General features: G+C 48.1%; 1 protein-coding gene across 6 annotated transcripts in view; it reads right to left on the reverse strand.

Annotated features, from left to right (window-relative positions):
* Window positions 1-16,089, reverse strand: part of LOC121971465 — a 28,211-nt gene extending 12,122 nt beyond the window's left edge. For 5 of the 6 annotated variants that reach the window (XR_006109142.1, XR_006109143.1, XM_042522744.1 and 2 more), the window contains exons 1-11: window positions 15,777-16,089; window positions 15,533-15,680; window positions 15,373-15,446; window positions 15,088-15,134; window positions 14,870-15,017; window positions 14,720-14,779; window positions 14,448-14,649; window positions 14,260-14,321; window positions 14,068-14,168; window positions 13,424-13,478; window positions 13,286-13,330 (exon numbers count right to left, since the gene is read on the reverse strand). Coding sequence is in view for 4 of the 6 variants with exons in the window: in XM_042522744.1 (XP_042378678.1) it covers window positions 13,286-13,330; window positions 13,424-13,478; window positions 14,068-14,168; window positions 14,260-14,321; window positions 14,448-14,649; window positions 14,720-14,779; window positions 14,870-15,017; window positions 15,088-15,134; window positions 15,373-15,446; window positions 15,533-15,680; window positions 15,777-16,065 (1,231 nt within the window). In the remaining 2 variants the exon portion in view is untranslated. The remainder of the gene's footprint in view (window positions 1-13,285; window positions 13,331-13,423; window positions 13,479-14,067; window positions 14,169-14,259; window positions 14,322-14,447; window positions 14,650-14,719; window positions 14,780-14,869; window positions 15,018-15,087; window positions 15,135-15,372; window positions 15,447-15,532; window positions 15,681-15,776) is intronic. The other variant, XM_042522745.1, reaches the window with a different exon arrangement.
* Window positions 16,090-17,343: the final 1,254 nt, after the last annotated feature.

The raw sequence follows: 17,343 nt of genomic DNA on the forward strand, positions 1-17,343 counted from the left end.
TGGGTTTAATTTAAGTTGTTCTTTTAGCTCCTTATTTTCTTTACTAAGTGTATCTATTTGACTTTCAACAACAACAGATAACTTCTTATGTAAACATGAAATAATCTTAAAAAATCTAGGGCTTAGAGTAGAGTTTACCTTGGCGGAACCTTCGAAAACGAGTGTGGACTCGTGGCTCGACTCGTATTCTAACTCTTCATCTTGTCCCGATTCATTTTCCGATTCTGGTCTGATTGCCATCAGTGCCAGATAGTTATGCTTCGGTTCGTCGTTATCTAATTCCTCCAAAGATGACTCGTTTCAAGTCGCCTTGAGTGCCTTTTTTTTCTTGAGATTCTTGGGTTTTATCTTGATGTTCAGACACTCGTGCTTGTAGTGGCCCTTTTTGTTGCATCTGAAGCAGGTAATGTTTGACTTGCTGATGTTGGGCTTGATTATCTTTTGAAGGTCCTTTGTGTTGAAGTCCTTTTTAGTGAACATTCTCCGCACCATATTCACTAATTGCTCTTCTAGATCCGAGTCCTGACTCAGACTCAGATCCCATCTTTTGCTTGGTCTTATTCTTTGTCTGATTTGTAGAACCTACAAGAAACGTGATACCTTTCTCGGTCTTTTGAGAGTTAGTTTGTTCATGCAGCTCTAGTTCATAGAATGATTCATCTAATTTAAGTTTATTTAAGTTTCTCGAAACTTTATAGGCATCCACTATAAATGTCCACAATGCATTTCGAGAAAGCAAATTTAAATTACCTTATAACGTCCCGGTTTTAAAGTTTGTGGTCGATAAGGTGCATATCGTTGAGGATGTCTTTAATTCTCGCGTGAAGTTGTGTTGTCTTTTCTCCATCCTGCATTTTGATATTATGTAATGAATTTAATAGGAGGTCTCTTTTTGAAACCTTCGTGTCGCTGATGCCCTCGTGTAGTTCGATTAGCTTGTCCCAGAGCTCCTTTGCATTTTCAAATGCACCAACCCGGTTGAATTCCTCCTTGGTCAGTCCGCACTTGAGGGTGTTTAGTGCATTGGAGTCGATATGAGCTTTTCTCCTCATGTCCGGGTTCCAATTCTCCTGCTCTATTGGTATTTTGGTTGCTTCGTCAACTGGTGCCTGGTACCCGCATCGGATTGAGAACCACTAGTCAATGTCTATCTTGAAGTATACTTCTATTCTCCTCTTCTAATATGGGAAATTGTCTCCGGTGAAGAATGGCGGGCGCGCGATGCTGAAGCCTTCATTTTGGGTCATGTGATTACTAAAATAGAAAACTAGAGAGAAGTACCAAGACTTGGTTTTGGATTAATAGTACAAGAGAAGAAAGAATAGAATAAGACTCGAGTAGTGTTCTACCAATTTGAGTAATTCAAGGAAATTAAAGTGAAAATTTTATCTGAAGAGGCAACAGTGTCAATTCAGATTAATTCGAAAAAAGCTTGAAATAGAAAAATTAAAGCGAAAAAAAGGGACAAATAAACCCCTTGCTTGATTGGTGGTTGCACCAATTCAGAGCTAATAGGGCTCTGATACCACTTGTAGGACCGTTACGCACATGAGAAGAGGATGAATCACGTGGTTTTGAAAAACTTATCTTTTTGGTTTTATAAAATAAATACACAGTGAAAAAGATAAAAATAGAAACAAAAAAAAGAACTCGATCGATTACTTGGTTCAGAGTCTTCGGCGACTTCTACTCCAAGACCCACGATCCGCGTGGATCCTGCGGATCGTATTGATAGGCAATTCACTACAATCCTCTTCTAAAATCGCCAGAAGAAAGAAACGAGTACAATAGAAAAGATAGAATAAGTGTAACAAGCTACACTTTCCTTTTAAGCAATAATTAACTAAAAAAGAAAACTCTGTTACCCAACGCTTGTAGATTGTCGGATCGAGCTCTATGTTGGACATCTTCTCAGCAGTAGTCGATCACAACAGCGTCGTAGCAGAGTAGTAGCACAAAGTCGGAGCAGTCGGAGCGTCGAATGGATGCACAAAATCTTATAGAGTTATTTTCATTGCACTGTGATCCTGTCCGAACCAAGAGTCAGCGGACGCTGGGCACGTGGCGCTCTCTGCTGGATCCTCGAGTGCTCCGGCGAACCTGCAACAAAACCGAGCCGGGAGGGGTGCCCCGGCGACGGTCCTCCGACGCTCAAGTCAGGTAAGTGGTGGAGAAAGTGGCTGCCAAATTTGTATCATGCGTACCTTTGGCGAAGTAATAGCCTCTTTATATAAGACGAAGAAGGAACTGATGCACGCCCACCGAGGTGCGTACGTGTCAGCAACTCATACCACGGTATGCACTTGTCAGAGAGCTTACCTGACACCATGCTGCCACAGTCCGAGCATGTTCTTTGATGGGACGGCAGGACCACCCGTTGTCGGACTAGAAGTATGGCGACCATACGACTTGTTGTCGGGAAGATGTCCGTCTTTTACCACACCGTTGGTGCGGCCCGGGCCGGGCGATGAAACGTCGTCCGGACGGCCTTGATTCTTCGCGTCGGTCGGCACCTCCTTCCTCGGTCATTCGCACTACTTTATTTGAGCGTCGGACCCTGGTCCCTACCAGGTGCCTTTACTATCGATCTTCTGAGTCCGGTCGGCTCGCCCTTTTCGCGAGCCACTGGACCTGACCTCCCTCGGCGTTGACTCCTTATGGGGTTCCGGATTTTACCGCGGATCACTTGCCTTCCTCTCGAGTCTAGTCGAAGGAGGCAAAGTCGACCGATCGGCTGCCGATCCGTCGAACAATGATCATTGCCTTAGGCCGCTCGCCGAGCATAAAGATGCTCATCCATGCTTAGTCTGTCCGACAAAGAATACTTTGTCCATGCCTTGTATTTTCCGGGAATCGATGTCCGTTGTTCCCCACACTACCCATCACGTGCTCTGCGCACGGTGAGAGGAGCTCATTAAATGCGCTAGTAACAGGCTGACACGTGGCGACCGTGCATTTGTCGAGTATGGCGGTTGCGTCACTTCGATGGGACAACCGCCGTTTGAAGCAGACGATCCGATGACAACCTCGATATCGGCGACTGGATCGGACGGTGGAGATCGTTTCCGGGCGGCAATATAAGACCCTTGACTTCGTTTCGCGCATTTCGTCTTCTTCGTTTCCAAACTCATCATTCCCCTCTCGCGGCGACTTTGTTCTCGGACTTTCCGGCGATCACTGGCTTCTTCGATCATCTTCCTACTGTAAGAGCCTTTTTCTCGCTTCAGACGCATTCTTCTTTCGTTAATCATCCTTTTCAGCCGGTTTCTTCCTTTGCTTGAACCATCCTCTTCTATCCCGCATTCGGCCTTTCGATCATGACCGGTACCTCGCAATGACCGGCGGTGCTCCGGGTCTTTGGTACTCGAACATGGAAAGTCGGTTCGACGAGGAGGCCATGCGCCTCACTAGAGCATATGACCTACCGGCAGACCACGAAATAGTGTTAGCAAGCCTTGTCGGCTAACGATCCTCCGCTTGTTGTCTTCTTCGAGATCAATTCACGGCGGACTCGTTTTCCTCCTCACAGTTTTTCTTAGAAGTTTGCAACTATTTCCGCATTCCGCCGGCCAAGTAGTTCCTAATTCTATTAGGTTCTTGAGCGGAGTGGTAGTTTTGTTCAAACTGAACGGCATTCCCTTAACCCCAAATCTTCCACTACTTCTACTATCCCAAGCAAGCCGAGTGGGGCACCTTTGTTTTCAATCTAGGATAGGCTTCGTCCTTTTCGATAATATCGCGAGCTCCAACAAACCTTTGGAAGGAGCATTTTTCTATATCGCTTTCGAGCGGCCCACTTTCCATACCAAGTGGCAGACGGCTATACGCAACCGGAGCTCGGCAAGTTTAGAGGTGACGCAGACTATCTCCATGCAGCCGAGCTAGTCGATCAGCGCTACCACATTGACAAGATGCTTCTCCCGGGAGTAATGCATATATTCGGATTGTCTACTCCAGCCGATCCGCCTTGTAGCATGAGTAAGCTTCCTATCTTCCCTTTATTTTGTTCTAACTGATTTATTCTGTTAGCTGAGGTCATGTGGCGGGCGAGCCAGGAAGCTCAAGAAGGCCACTCGGATTGAGGCGGTGGCGAGCAGGAGGCCGCGAGCAGGGCATTGCTCGGCGATCAGGCGGCGAAGAAGGTGAGGGGACGGCCGGACGCCCCCGCCCCTCCCGATGAGGCCACGGCAATATAGAACTGCAGTGAAGGCTGAAGTGGAGGCCGTTCGGCGATGATGTCTTGCTTGGCCTCGAAGCTGGCGACGGAATCGCCCTGCCTCTACACTTGATGAGCCTGACTGGCGGGGTGCGGATCTGTAGTGCTGTCCGAGCAGTCTCTCGTGAGTACCCGACCTCGGGATTCTCAGGGCCGGCTTGGAAGTGCGCCGTCCGGCCCTTGAGGACTCGGCAGCGTCTCAAGCGTTTAGGCGAGCTACCCACCTCTTATGTGGCGGGCCATCTCGGAGGCGGGCAGCGGCGGTACAAAACCGTTTCGCCTCCTTGAGGCGTACATGGCTCGCGCCGATCGGTAGGTGTTTCTGACGGATGATCACCACAGCGGGCCCTCGCACAAGCTTGGATAGATGCTCGAGTCGGATAGCTAAGTTGACTCCCGGGCAGCTCGGCGATAGCAACCTTCAATCAGCCACCGGTATAGCCCTTCCCCCTCTTCTCTCTCTTATTTGAAGTTTTTACCTGCTCGTGTTTGCTAACTGGGTGGAGCAGATCGCCATTAGCGATCGGTTGGCTGGAGGAACTGAAGAAACAAAAAGCAGCGGGGCGAGGCGGTCGGCCGCTGCCCGAGAAGGCGAAATCGCTAGCCGAGCGGAAGCGAGCCTCGATCGGCGAGCAAGGTCGTTCGGCGAAACAATGATTAGCGGTGAGACAAGGAGATCGAGACGGCGATCACTCGGAAGCAACGGTCATCAACGATATGGACCACATGAAGGTGGAGATCAGGGGGCTGGATCAACTGGATGCTCTGCGGCCACCGAAAAGAGAGCCGCTCGGCTGATCTCCAAAGATTCGATGGAGACTTGAAGGATCTCCAAGCTAGCGACGCTGCCCATGCCGCGCTCAAGGAGATCAAGAGGAGTCGGCCCGCTCGGACAAAGTGAGGAAGGCGTTCCTCCGCTCGGAAGGCTTGAGAAGTTTACTGACAAGATATCCCTCACGTTCGAGGAGGCCATCAAGGCGGTGGGCTATCCCGAAGACAAGGTCACTGTCTGCCGTGACTATCCCCCGAGGATCTGGCGGCGTGATGGACGCCATCCCCGACGCTCTTTTGATTTCGATGTGTGAGGAGCGTTTTTTTTTGAATTCCCGCCGTTCGGCCCCGCATATCTATGTAATGACTTTTTGGCTTGCGTATTAGATAATCTTATGCTCCTTTCTATTTTAGCAAGAAATTTTCCTCGTCCCAACTTTAAGTGTCTCTCGATATTTATCGTCGGAGCTCGACTGGAGCGGATATTTATAGCCGGTCGGTGACTCTCGATTTTAACAGCAGGGCTCGTCGGTTCGTCACTTCGGATTATTTATAGAAGCTCGTCTCTCGATATTTATCGTCGGAGCTTGTGGCGCGGATATTTATAGCCGATCGGTGCGGCTCTCGATTTTTAACGAAGGGCTCGTCGGTTTTCCGCTTTTATAGGCGCCGGCTCGTCTCGATATTTATCGTCGGAGCTCGGCGCGGATATTTATAGCGGTCGGCGTGGCTCGATTTTAACGGCGGCTCGTCGGTTCGTCACTTCGGATTATTTATAGGCGCTCGTCTCTCGATATTTATCGTCGGAGCTCGGCGCGGATATTTATAACCGATCGGCGCTCGATTTTTAACGACGGGCTCGTCGGTTCGTCCGCTCGGATTATTTATAGGCGTCTCCCGATATTTATCGCCGGAGCTCGACGGCGCGGATATTTATAGCCGATCGGCGCGGCTCTCGATTTTTAACGACGGGGCTCGTCGGTTTTCCGCTCGGTTTTTATAGCCGGTCGGTGGGAGAAGTTGTGATACTTCTGGCATGAAAGGCATGTAGATACTGTCCGAGCGGCATCTGTTTGTAAAGTTGGCCAAAAGTATCCGGCCAAGAGGATCTTCTTGGCCAATGAGCGTCGGATGACCCCCGCATGATCCTTGATGTACTTCACGGAGGATGTAAGCGAGTCCTCAGAGCTTACATTTCAGCAAAGGGCGAAAGCTTTCTTGTAAAGCTGATCTCCGATGAGTGTAAACCGACCGGTTCTTCTTCTGAGGAGTCGGGCTGCATATTCATCGGATGGTGTGGTGCCCGAACGGAGGAATTCTATAATAGGTGTCCTCCAGTCACTTGGAAACGCGAGGCCTTGCATCCGGTCGACATGTGCCACCAGCAGCGTTTTTTCAATTGGTTGCTGAATGGCGACCGGCGTTATTGAGCTCATGAGTTTGGCTAACGCCTGGTTCTCCGTTCGTGGGATCTTACGAATAAGCACCTCTCGGAAAGTAGCTTTGAGTTTTCAAAGGCCTCAGCGTAGAGTTTGAGCCGAACGCTGTTGATTTGTGCCGGAGTCTTCTTCCCCGCGTGAATCGAATAGAGTGTCACCCGACCTGCTCCCACATGCCGTGCTTGCAATCCGGCCATGAGGGCCTCATACTACTTCATTGTTAGTAGCTTTGTAATCTAGCCGGACGGATAGATGCATCTTTTCTTCCGAGGTGAGAGTAGTAATATTCCGATCCACTTCTGAGCCGAGTGGAGGATCCATCCATATATTCTCCACATAGCTTCCGGCTTTGGCCTTCAGTCACAAAATCAGCCAAGGATTGGGCTTTAATCGCCGAGCGGGGCTGATATTGGATGTCAAATTCACTTAATTCTCGTCCACTTGATAAGCCGTCCGGACGCTTCTGGATTCAACAGCACTCTTCTGGACTGTTCGTCCGGACAATAATGGTGTGAGCCAAGAAATACGGTCGACGAGCGGCTAGAACCAAAGCAAAGGCCAACTTCTCGAGCCCGGTGTAACGAGAGCATCTTTTAAAATGTGGCTTAGAAAATACACGGTTGTTCTTCGCCGCTTGCCCTCACAAGTGTTGAACCTACAGCATGCTCGATTGACGACGATACATATAAAGTGACTCACCCCCGGCTAACACTGGCAGAGAATTAAGATATGTCTTCAACTCTTCAAATGCTCGGTCACATTCTTCATCCCACTGGAACTTAGTGGCCTTGCGCAGGATCTTGAAGAATGGCAGGCTCCGGTCGGCGGTTCTGGAGATGAATCTCGATAGAGCAGTTATCCGACCGGTCAACCTTTGCACTTCTCTTGTATTTCTTGAGGGTGGCATGTCTTGCAGTGCTTTAACCTTGCTGGGATTTGCTTCGATTCCCCGCTCGGTCACTATGTACCCCAAGAAACGCCCTCCTTTCGAACAAGCACTTTTGGGGATTTAGCTTGACTCCGTATTTGCTAGTGTTCGGAAGGTTTCTTCCATATCCTTGAAAAGATCGACCGCTCGGACGGATTGATAAAATGTCGTCCACATAAACTTCCATTCGCCCGATCGCTCCTTGAACACCTTGTTCATCAAGCGCGATAGGTGGCCCGGCATTCTTCAATCCGAGCGGCATCACATTGTAACAATATGTGCCGTCAGCCGTTACGAAGCTTACTCGAGCGGCACTTGATGATATCCTTGGTAGGCGTCAAGCATGCAATTAATTCCGGCCGTAGAGTCCACCAAATGATCTATCCGGGGCAGAGAAAAATCCTTGGGCATGCCTTGTTTAAATCTCGAAAGTCGATGCAGACCCTTGCCGCCCGGCTTGGAGACCAAGACTACGTTGGCCAGCCAGGCTGGAACTGCACCTCGCGTATGTGGCGGCCTTGAGTTTTCCACCTCCTTGGGATAATGGCATTACGCTCGGAAGTCCCTTTTCTCCGCTTCATCGCCGAGGCGTCGGTCGGACATGCAATTCATCTTTGCGCTAGGCTCGGCGAAATTCCGTGTAACTCGACCAGACGAAGATATCATGATTTCGTTGGAGGCATTGAATCGACTTCTCCTTCTCTTCTTCCCGATCGAGGCGATAAAAGTCGTGGCCTCCGATCGGGTCGGATGGATCTGGACTTCCTCCTTTTCATCATAAATTAAAGCGGAGGTTTCTCGGTTATGGCGTGTACCTCAATTCAGGGCGCCTTCCGAGCGGAACAAGCTTCTTCGGATCATCTCTATATAGCACCGCTGAGCTGATCTTCCCGCACTTCTCCTACTTTGTCCTCCGGGAACTTTATCTTCTAGTGGAAGGTTGAGACAACCGCTCGGATCGCGCCGGCCGTCCCAAAATGACGTTGTAGGATGAGGAGAGTCGACCACCACGAGTTTATTGTCCCGGTCCTCTGGCTCTTCTCCCGGGTGGCCGGTAGGATTTGTCCGAAGCCGTGAACCGTTGCGTAAACCCGTAGGCGGGTCGTAATGGCTCGATCAATTTGCGGTGATCGAACGCCTTCTTGAATATGATGTTGACCGAGCTCCTGTGTCAACAAATATGCGGTGAATGGTGTAATTTGCTATTACCGCTTTAATGAGCGGTAGCCGTCGTGGGCACTTCTACTCCTTAAGTCCGGGTCGAAAGTGATTTCGGTCCACTTGCCGCTCTTGGCGGTACCGCGTGGATCTGCGCGGACGCCCGCCTTTTCGGCTCGATTGGGTCTCCTCGGTCGACCCACAATAACGCGTTGATCTCGCCCGGAAGTATTGCTCTATTTTCCTCCTCCCGAGCGGACGCCGTTCTCTGGACGCCCGGCGATTCTCCCGCCTCGGAGATCGGTGCCGATCGGTGTCTGCGATGTCGCCTCGGTGCGGGTCCGTCGACCATGAGTCCTCGTCTCCAGCCGATGGGAGGCGACCGTTCGGCTTTCCACAGGAGCGAGTTGGACCTGAAAGGGAAGGCTTGGCAATCCCTCGTGTTGTGCGTGTCCGTGCGGTGGTCAGAACATGGGGTCCACCTCTTCTTTGGCTTGGGCGGAGCCTTCTTGTACGTGCGATCGGGCGTGAGGGATCGAATTGCTTCGGCCCTCGGGTGGTCCTGGGAAGGCGTCTTCCGCTCGGCATGAGCTGGTGGCTCTCGGGTTTCCTCCTAGCGGCTTGCGCTTCTTCCACATTTATATATTCGTTGGCCCGATGTAGCATGTGATCATAATCTCGGGGCGGCTTTCGGATGAGCGACCGGAAGAAGTCCCCATCCACAAGGCCTTGCGTGAAGGCATTCATCATCGTCTCCGATGTGGCCGTGGGGATATCCATCGCCACTTGGTTGAATCGCTGAATATAACCTCGAAGCGATTCTCTCGGCTCTTGCTTGATGGCGAATAAGCTGACACTTGTCTTTTGATAACGCCGACTACTGGCGAAGTGGTGGAGGAAGGCCGTTCGGAATTCCTTGAAGCTCGTGATGGATCCGTCCGGCAACCTCCGAAACCACCGTTGAGCCGATCCCGAGAGGGTGGTAAGGAAGACTCTACACTTTACTCCATCTGTGTACTGATGGAGCGTGGCTGTATTATCGAACTTACCCAGATGATCATCCGGGTCTGTTGTTCCATTGTATTCGCCGATCGTCGGAGGCACGTAGTGCTTGGGCAGAGGGTCTCGTAGGATAGCCTCCGAAAATTGGCGATTGATCCGCTCGGGGGAGGAGTCCGCTCGGGGAGCTTTCCCCTTCCTGTCATCCCGCCTTGGCATTTCATCTGAGGAAGATCCTCTATCTCTTCGGGCTGGTATGGCTTCAGGGGTGCGAAATAAGGCTCGATGGAATGCGACGGTGGCTGGAGGTGCTTCCGCTCGGCCACGACGCAGATGTTGCTTGTTGCTCCTCCCGCTCGGCGGATGCTTTTTGTTTTGCTCCATGAGTTTGGCACCCTCATCTCAACGAGCGTCGAGTTCTTACCTGAAAGCGCCACCGTGTGTTGTCGTCCCCTCGTCCATTGTTCTTGTTCGAATCGGGAGGCGTTCCCACGTTTGATCCTGTCCGAACCAAGAGTCGGACGGGCACGTGGCGCTCTCTGGATCCTCGAGTGCTCCGTGAACCTGCAACAAAACCGAGTCGGGAGGGTGCCCCGGCGGTCCTCCGACGCTCAAGTCAGGTAAGTGGTGGAGAAAGTGGCTGCCAAATTTGTATCATGCGTACCTTTGGCGAAGTAATAGCCTCTTTATATAGGACGGAGAAGGAACTGATGCACGCCCACCGAGGTGCGTACGTGTCAGCAACCCATACCACGGTATGCACTTGTCAGAGAGCTTACCTGACACCATGCTGCCACCGTCGAGCATGTTCTTTGATGGGACGGCAGGACCACCCGTTGTCAGACTAGAAGTATGGACGGCTGTCAGAAGATGTCCCCGTCTTTTACCCACCGTCTGACTGGGGTGCCCGGCCCGCCGGGCGGGCGATGAACGTCGTCCGGACGGCCTTGATTCTTTGCGCCGTCCGGGCGGCACCTCCTTCCGCTCGGTCATTACGCACTGCTTTATTTGAGCGTCGGATCCCTGGTCCCTACCAGGGTGCCTTTTACTATCAGATTTCCCTTTCTTCTGAGTCCGGTCGGCTCGCCCTTTTTCGGCGAGCCACTGGACCCTTTGACCTCCCCTCAGCGTTGACTCCTTATGGGGTTCCGGATTTTTACCGCCGGATCACACTGATCGAAGCTTTCTTTTATAGAGTGTTCAAGGCGCCTTCCATAACACTGGAAGCACCTTCCATCGGCAAAGTTTTATCCCGAGAAGACTGTGCCTTATCGTCGTCGAGGTTTTCTATGTTATCCGACCAAAGGCGCCTTCAAGCCTCTCCAAGGCACCTTCCATCGCCCAGCTCAAGACGCCTTCCATCGATTCAAGGCGCCTCGAGTACTGTTCACCTGAGGCATTTTGTGCTGCTTTGCCTGCAAAATGTGTTAATCCAACACAAAATATCTAACCTGCAAAACAAAGTTAGAACAATAATAAGATAGCAGTAATAATTAGTTTTTATCCTTCCAAGATCATGAACTAGTCATTGTCTCAATTTAGGTTTCCAAAATGAACCTAAATTAGACTTGCGCCTAAAGTCCCAAATTGGGACTCATCCTCATTGGAACACTCTCCTCTAGTGACTTACTTACTATACAGAATCGCTTGACTCTTGCTTGGTCCACCAGGTTTTCTCGCCAGTTGTCAAGTCCACAAACCCAACTGAACTTCGGCCAACTGTCAAGTCCCGTGGACCTAGCCAAACTTCATGCCAGATATCAAGTCACTCCTTGACCTATCTGGACTTTTACACCAGCTATCAGGTCCTCCAGACCTAGCTGAATTTCAGCCCGGTGTCAGACCAGTCAAGTCTTGTACATTTGGTAGCAAGGTTAGATCACACAAAACATCTAACTTTAATCCACATGTCATTCATCAAAACTTAGGTTTGACGATTGATGCCAAATGCACCAACACGTTACGCTGTGAGGAAGACTAGAATATAAAAGGGAAAAGATAGAGGATTTAGAATCAGAGAGAAAAGACAGTGGACTTGGATCTACATTCATAGAATATGAATATGAATATGAATATGGTGATTGGAATCAAGAGATCAGTCAACATTAAGAAGAGCAACAATATCCATGGATTGGTGGGTCTTACAAGAGGCATCGGTGGGGAGTCGAGGTGAGAGGAGTAGGTGACCTGAGAAGTTTGTTGGGGCAGATCTACAAACTCCGATACTATAGATTTAGAGAAAGAAAGGAGCAACGAAGATACTGGTGAACAGAATAGGATTTAGGCTGTGTTCTCACAGCAACAGAACTTGGTGGAGGCTTGCACCAGAAGGGAATGGTTCCAAAGTGAGGAAGACCCCATGAGATGAACTTGCGAATAGTAGAAAGGCTCCAAGGATCTTCTGAGTGTAAGCTTGGGTAGGCTGAGCCACCGCTCCAAATTTAGAGCATAGAGGCGAAGGCTAAAGGCCTAGGGAACAATACAGCCACTGATCAATCTTAAAGGCGAGCAAATAGTGTCCAGATCTTCTCTTATCAAGGGTCCTGGAGGAAATTAGAGCCGAAACCTGAAAGGTCACATGCATGAGAGATGGGGGTGCTGGGAAACAAGTTGGAGCTGGCAGCAGGTGAAGGAAATGCGGTGTCTGCACAGGCAGAGGCAGAATGCTCGACTCTTGACACACAAGGATATATTGACAAAGATCCGAGTCACAATAATAGAGGCGCGCAATAAAATTGTTGAGTATTCAGAGAAGAGAGATTCAAAGGCAATTGCTTCGATGTGGGCAAGCCAAGTGACCACTCTTGTAAACACTAATCCTACGAACTGCCTTGATACGACTTAAAATTTGTTTAAAAAAAACATGTTGCATATGTTGTAAAAGGATAACTGCATGTATATGTTGATTATGGTACAACCTTAAACATAAAATACCATCATGGGCAATTAACCTAATACCTCGGACAACTATAAACTACTACCATAGAGAAGGCAATGTAACTCTGTTAACCTAATACCTCTGACAACTATAAACTACTACCATAGAGAAGCCAGTACCAGCATCTTTATGAAGTATTAGCATGCCAGGTTAAATAGAAATAATGGGACAAGAATTTAAATATAACTTCATGATTCAATCCTAGTTGCATGCAATGGCTAACCAAGAGCTCTCACCATTTCCTAATGGGACTACATTAGAATTTACTATAGAATAAAAATTTCAGTTATTTCTATGAGATCTCGTCATTGATGATACCTATTTAATAAAGTTTAAGAAGATTTTCCCCAGGTCTATAAGCCCTGTGCAGGTTCTCTAATGGTTTTTGGGGTTGAGAAAATTAGCTCATCATGCTCAATTGCTGTAAATAAAGGTGCATGTAAAACGTTAAGTTGATGTTTGGAGATTGAATTGTTTATTTTTTCTATTTTAATGATTGATTAACAGTATTTTCTCTATAAATCTTTCTGCCTTTCTATTCAAAATAACGTTATGCAAGAGCAACATCAATTCCAGGGACTATCTACTTAAAAATTAAAACGCCAAGCAACGGAGCTGCTTGATAGGAATATACAAGTATCTAGGACCTCTGTTAAATTTTAAAAAAAAAATGCACATTTTAGGCAGTAATTTAAAAATCTAATAGAAACAAACATTAAATGAAGGCATATGCTATAATACTTTTCAATTTATCATAAATGACAATAGTTAATAGTATCTAATTTTATAGCAAGGTCAAAACCAGTATAATAAAGTGAACAAGATTGCAAGGCTACCTCTAGCTAGAGCAATTATGTCCCTCCTATCGAGTAGTGCAACAACTGCAAAGATATACAAAAGAGAGCAGCCTTTGTCAAAACTCAAAAATAAAAATAAGGGCCTACAGACTTTAAATGGAAGGAAATTTCTAGTACCTTTCTCATTCAAGTCAGGAGCTTTGAGCAAATCTGTGGCCTTCCTGTACAATCCCTGTCAAACAGGCAACAACAATCCAAAGATACTACCGTTAAATTTTAGTATAGTAGTTCGACTAACTTTAAGAAAACACTAGATATTTGAATGAGAATTATTGAAAAATAGCATAAACTCAAAGTGCCATTGATGCAAGTTGAATCTCTATTCTTCATGCTCAAGCTCAAAAAGGCAGAATAGTCTATTTGAAGCATAAGGACAATAGTCAAAACTTTGATGATTAGTGATTCCTTGAAACAAGAAGCAGATGAACTTAATATCATAGACATTAATATTACTTGAAAATCTATCCAAATTGAAATATATGTGACATTTGTCTAAATTTAGTTTTACAATGCGGCAAAGGACAAGCTAACTTAAAGAGCCATTGATGCAAGCTCAAGATCTACACTTGAAGCTCAAGCTGAAAATTGGTGACTAGTCTATTGAAGCATAAGGGCAATAACCAAAAACACCAAAGATCAGTGGCTTGAAACAAGAAACAGATGAAGTTAATATCACATAGACGTTAATACTACTTGGAAATCTATCCAAAATGAAATATACATTACATTTGTTAAGATTTTGTGGTACAGCACAAACTAACCTCTTGAATTAGTATAGAGCTTGACGCTTCCACCTGTGCCTTGCGCTTATACATAATGGCTATGCAAGTCAAGATCACACCAACTTTTGGATGAGTTGAACCTAAATCAACTCAAAGAATAAGCACTAATTGTACTCTACAAAAGGAAAAAGCAGATAATCTGTTCAAATCTTCAGGGAAATAGCCACAAACCAAAATGTTCTTCGGCCTTGACAAGAGCCTTTGTTAGTTGTTCCTCGGCCTCTGCAAAGTTCCTGTATGTAATAGTTTGTGCAGAAATAACAAATGTGAACAACATAGTAAGGTGATAAATTGGAAATCAATAGAAAAATATGCAATCATAGAATCTAGTGTCTAATAGGGCGCAAGCATGAACATACCCAGAATGAGACAGAAGTTGTCCCAAGGCACATGCTGCTCCGATTGTAACTTCTTCAGGCACCATATTGGTAGATGCTAGATAAGACGTGCTCGATGTTTTTTTGGTCTCTAAAGTCAAGAGTGCTTTCTCATAGAGTTCTTTTGATAATGAGAAATTCCCGATGCAATGTGAAATTTCCCCTTGAGAAAGAAGGCTAGATCCTACATATATGAATCAAGTAACATATGTATTTATATTTATTTCTACTAACTTTGTACTGACATGTTTTACCTAATTGGTTTTCAGTTCTTCCCATACCACATTCCTTGGAGCCACCGTAAGTTGATTCCACTGAGGAAAGAAATACAAACAATGCTCACCTCAACCATGAACCTTCAACTATGAGACAAACTTAGCAATCAATTACATCAAAAAACAAACCAGACATACAATCCCCATTTATAAGATCAACAAGTCCTTTAATTGATTTAGCACGAAATTTGGTAACCTCTGACACAGGAACACCACCCTCTTCACTAGCTCTAAGCAAATGAGAACAATTGTCTGCAAGCAGCAACGAGTTGGCATCCTATGGCACAGTAATCTTGAAGTGAATCTAGCTGTGAAAATCAAGGATAAAACTAGTAATAATTACGCACCTGACCAGTCTCCAAGTTTAACCCCACTCGACCCTCACAGGCAGCAACTGCTTATTCAAAATCAAAAGATAAGGGACATGGTTATTGTTGCCTTCTACATACATACAAGAAGAAACTTTCTCGTCATTAGGGAAAGACCTCTAATATCAGAATCAGATATTGCCTTTTAGGATTTCTGATAATGTTATCATTAATATCACAAGGCAATCACAAACTAATAAATTCCTATATCTACATAGGAATACTAGATTGTGAACCAAAATCAAAAAGATTTTGGCTAATTACCAATGAGATCTATTGAAGCTCGCCCTAACTGATGAACCATCTCAAGCTTCTCGTTGGCATCTTGAAGCTGCCCTCTGCAAATAAAATAGCAAGCAACGAGTACAAATCCTAGTCCTACTCATGATCCACATTATTCCTCGTAATCAGGAAAAGCAAAGACCTCTCGTAAAGCAGAGTGGACATGGCAAGCAAGATCATCCCCATGGCGTTGTCGCTCGAGCTAGTTCCCTCCACCGCTCCTCCTCCTCCTTCCCTCAGGTTGGACATTCCTTGCTCCAGCACCAGCATCGCATGGGAGTACGAATCTCCTGGTGAATGATGAGCCACTCACAGGGATAATCGAGCCAAGAACTCGAAATACACAAGGGACGACCAAAAAAAATCATAAGGGGAGAATCAGGGACCTGATTTCTGCGATCTGGCAAGTCCGAGAGCGTACTGGATCATCTCGAGGGCGAGCCGTTCCGGGGGGGAGGAGGCATCTCCGCCGCCGGTGCCGAAGAAACGGACGGCGGCGGATGAAGTGAGGAGTGGCGGGACGGACTTAGGGCACCGGAGGAGAGCTTTGGCTGTTGATCCCCTCGCAGCTAATCGACCAAGCATCGCAATCCCGAGACGGAGCGAGAGACGGCGACTGGAAGTCCAGAACAGAGGAGGCGGCCAACGCCGCCACCGTCGTAGCAGCGGGGTCATATAGGTCGCAGAACGACACGTGCGCTGTTTACTGCTGGCTGCTGCTGGGGCTGGATGGTAGCGGGTCGGATTCTCTCGAACGAAGTCCGAATCCTCGAATTTAGTCCATTCCTATCTGGGCCATAACTTTTGAGGGGTTGCATTTAGTCATGACCCATTCTGGTCAGAGTCGTATCCAAGGGTGCCACGGGCCTATAGCTTTGAGGGGCTAGGCCCACCATGAGAGTCCTAAAGCTGCTTGAGATGCTTGGAGGGTCGAGTTGATTCTGGAACTTAGAAGGGTGACCCGACTCACCAAGCTGTGTGCATAGCTTAGGAGGATAAATTCTAACAATTTCAAAATGTCAGGTGCTTGACTTCTTCCATATAAAGGGCCTGCCATAATAGATTACTTAGGATAAATTATATCATCTTTTGCTCTAATATGTACAGATCTCTAAAATGCACTGATATAAATATGGATGTAGGGTAGAGAAGGGATTAAAGGGAGAGGGAGGGGCAATATTGTTTTTTGACTGTATAGGGTTTAAGGTGTGGAGGAGAGCACTGTTGGAGGGGGCTCGTTTTCTGCTGTCGCCGCCACAAGAACGGGGAGGGGGGCTTTCTTCCTCGTCTCCAGCTCCGACACCGCCGCCGGCCACCACCTCTTCTCCTCCCTCCTTCCTTCTTTCTCCTCGCGAAGCCAGCCACAGACCCGCCTCCTCCCTTCTTCCCCCTCGCAACGCCAGCGATAGCCCCTCTTTTCTCTTCTTCCTCGTCGGCGCCACCACCTCCGCTCCTCTCCTTCCTCCGTTCGCCGCCGAGACACCAGAAACGAAGACACGCCTTTCTCTCCCACGCTTAGCTTCCCGCGCGGTGCTCCTCTCTCTCCTCTCCTCTCGCCGGAGCCGTCATCGGCCGCCACTCCTACTCCTCTCCATCTCCCCCTCGCGACGTCATCGCCGAGCGGACCGTCCGCTATTCCTCCTCCTTCGTCTCTCTCGACGGCACCACCGACAGGAGATGCTCGGTAGGGAGGTCGACGCCGACGAAGCCGCCGGCGCTATAACCCCCCACCACATCCCTCTCTCTCTGTCTTGCAACCCTAGTCGCCTGAGCTCACCAGGCGACACCGGTAGCCTCCCTCTCCTCCCCGCGTGTCGCCGCTGCCGGACCGGCTACTGCCCCTCTCCTCTTCCTCACGCTCCGCTCTTCATCGGCGCTCGCCACTGCTCCTCCTCCTCACGACATTCTCCTCACGACGACTGCCTCTCCGCATGACCCGACACCGGCGACAAA

This window comes from Zingiber officinale, chromosome 4A, assembly GCF_018446385.1.
Source record: "Zingiber officinale cultivar Zhangliang chromosome 4A, Zo_v1.1, whole genome shotgun sequence".
Taxonomy (NCBI): Eukaryota; Viridiplantae; Streptophyta; class Magnoliopsida; order Zingiberales; family Zingiberaceae; genus Zingiber; species Zingiber officinale.